This window comes from Ictalurus punctatus, chromosome 18 (genome assembly GCF_001660625.3).
Source record: "Ictalurus punctatus breed USDA103 chromosome 18, Coco_2.0, whole genome shotgun sequence".
Classification (NCBI taxonomy): domain Eukaryota; kingdom Metazoa; phylum Chordata; class Actinopteri; order Siluriformes; family Ictaluridae; genus Ictalurus; species Ictalurus punctatus.
In genome coordinates this window covers 21,862,605-21,863,898 of record NC_030433.2, presented here as the reverse complement: position 1 = coordinate 21,863,898, position 1,294 = coordinate 21,862,605, and the positions used below count along the sequence as shown (strand labels likewise).

The window sequence follows — 1,294 nt, the reverse complement described above, 5'->3', positions numbered from 1 at the left end:
GGCTCCTGCTTAAGAGTGCTTCCGCCGCGCTGCACACTCTCCGGTATCCCGAACATGAAGAATCCCCCCCCACCACCCTCCCAAAACTAAAGATCTCCCAGCTCCCTCCTTCTCCTCCTCCACGACCGGACGGGCGCGCGCGCGTGCGCGTGTGTGCGTGTGTGTGTGCGTGTGTGCGTGTGTTTGCTCTCCGCGTGCCGCCGAGCACCAGATGAGCTGAAGAGATTCCGCGCACACACACACACACACACACACACACACACGGAGATGAGGTGAACGCACCGAACGACAGGGGCGGAATTAAAGAACCTTTCAAGAAACAATTCCAAGTGAAAGAAGAAGAGCAGTGAGGAAGGAGCTGCAAACAAAACGGGTCTCGGTCACGTCTTCTTTCCTTCGCGCGCAGATTTAAATGTTGACCATTCGCAGAAATGACAGGGACTGAATGATTACAGCTTGATAGAGTGCGCTACATTAAATGCCATCATCATCATCATCATCATCCTCCTCCGACAAGTTTTCTCCTCTTTTTTTTTTTTTTTTTTTTTTTTTTTATCCTCTCATCTGAACGAATCTTTCTCCGTCCAAAGGAAATAACCACGAAAATGAAATACAAATCAAGATGAGGGTCGTTGAGGATTTTCTCGTTGCCCCTTTCTTGTTAAAAACTTTAGTGATTTATTTGTGCCCCTTCCCAAAGGACTCTCCTCTTTGGACTATACGCTCTGGGAGCCGAGCACGAGCAATCACACCGTGCCTGAAGGGTACTAGGGAGGGGCCGAGATGGTCGGACCGCCCTCGAACAAAGCCTAAAGGGCCGTGTCAGTTCCGCCTCATTAGATTTTTTAATCCCTCCTTCCTCTGCTCCGTCTACAGAACAAGCCTGCCAGAAGTCACACGCCAAACAAGGCCGGAGGCAGACAGACCTGGGCCGCGAAATCCGCACAAAATCCGCACAAAACGCCGCCCCTGCTTTCAGCGCCTTCCGCACCGCGCGCGCACTTCAGCCCTCAACGCTATAGACGATCTCAAGTCAAACCATAAACACCCAGTACTGTCCTAAATACTGTGGGAAAATACTGTTTACTAAGTCATTGCGACTACAGCTGGTCCAGCCTACTATTCATTATAGAGGACTAGTTATTATAGAGGACTAGTTATTATAGAGGACTAGTTATTATAGACTATTTATTATAGAGGACTATTTATTATAGAGGACTATTTATTATAGAGGACTATTTATTACAGAGGACTAGTTATTATAGAGGTCTAGTTATTATAGACTATTTATTAT

General features: G+C 47.5%; 1 protein-coding gene across 2 annotated transcripts in view; it reads right to left on the bottom strand.

Annotated features, from left to right (window-relative positions):
* The window catches only part of ebf1b (EBF transcription factor 1b), a 108,438-nt gene extending 107,656 nt beyond the window's left edge, over positions 1-782 (bottom strand). Inside the window, exon 1 of one of the 2 annotated variants that reach the window (XM_017492888.3) lies at positions 1-782. This exon is cut by the window's left edge and continues 78 nt beyond it. In XM_017492888.3, coding sequence (XP_017348377.1) covers positions 1-56 — 56 coding nt within the window. In that variant the 5' untranslated portion in view covers positions 57-782. The other variant, XM_017492889.3, reaches the window with a different exon arrangement.
* Positions 783-1,294: the final 512 nt, after the last annotated feature.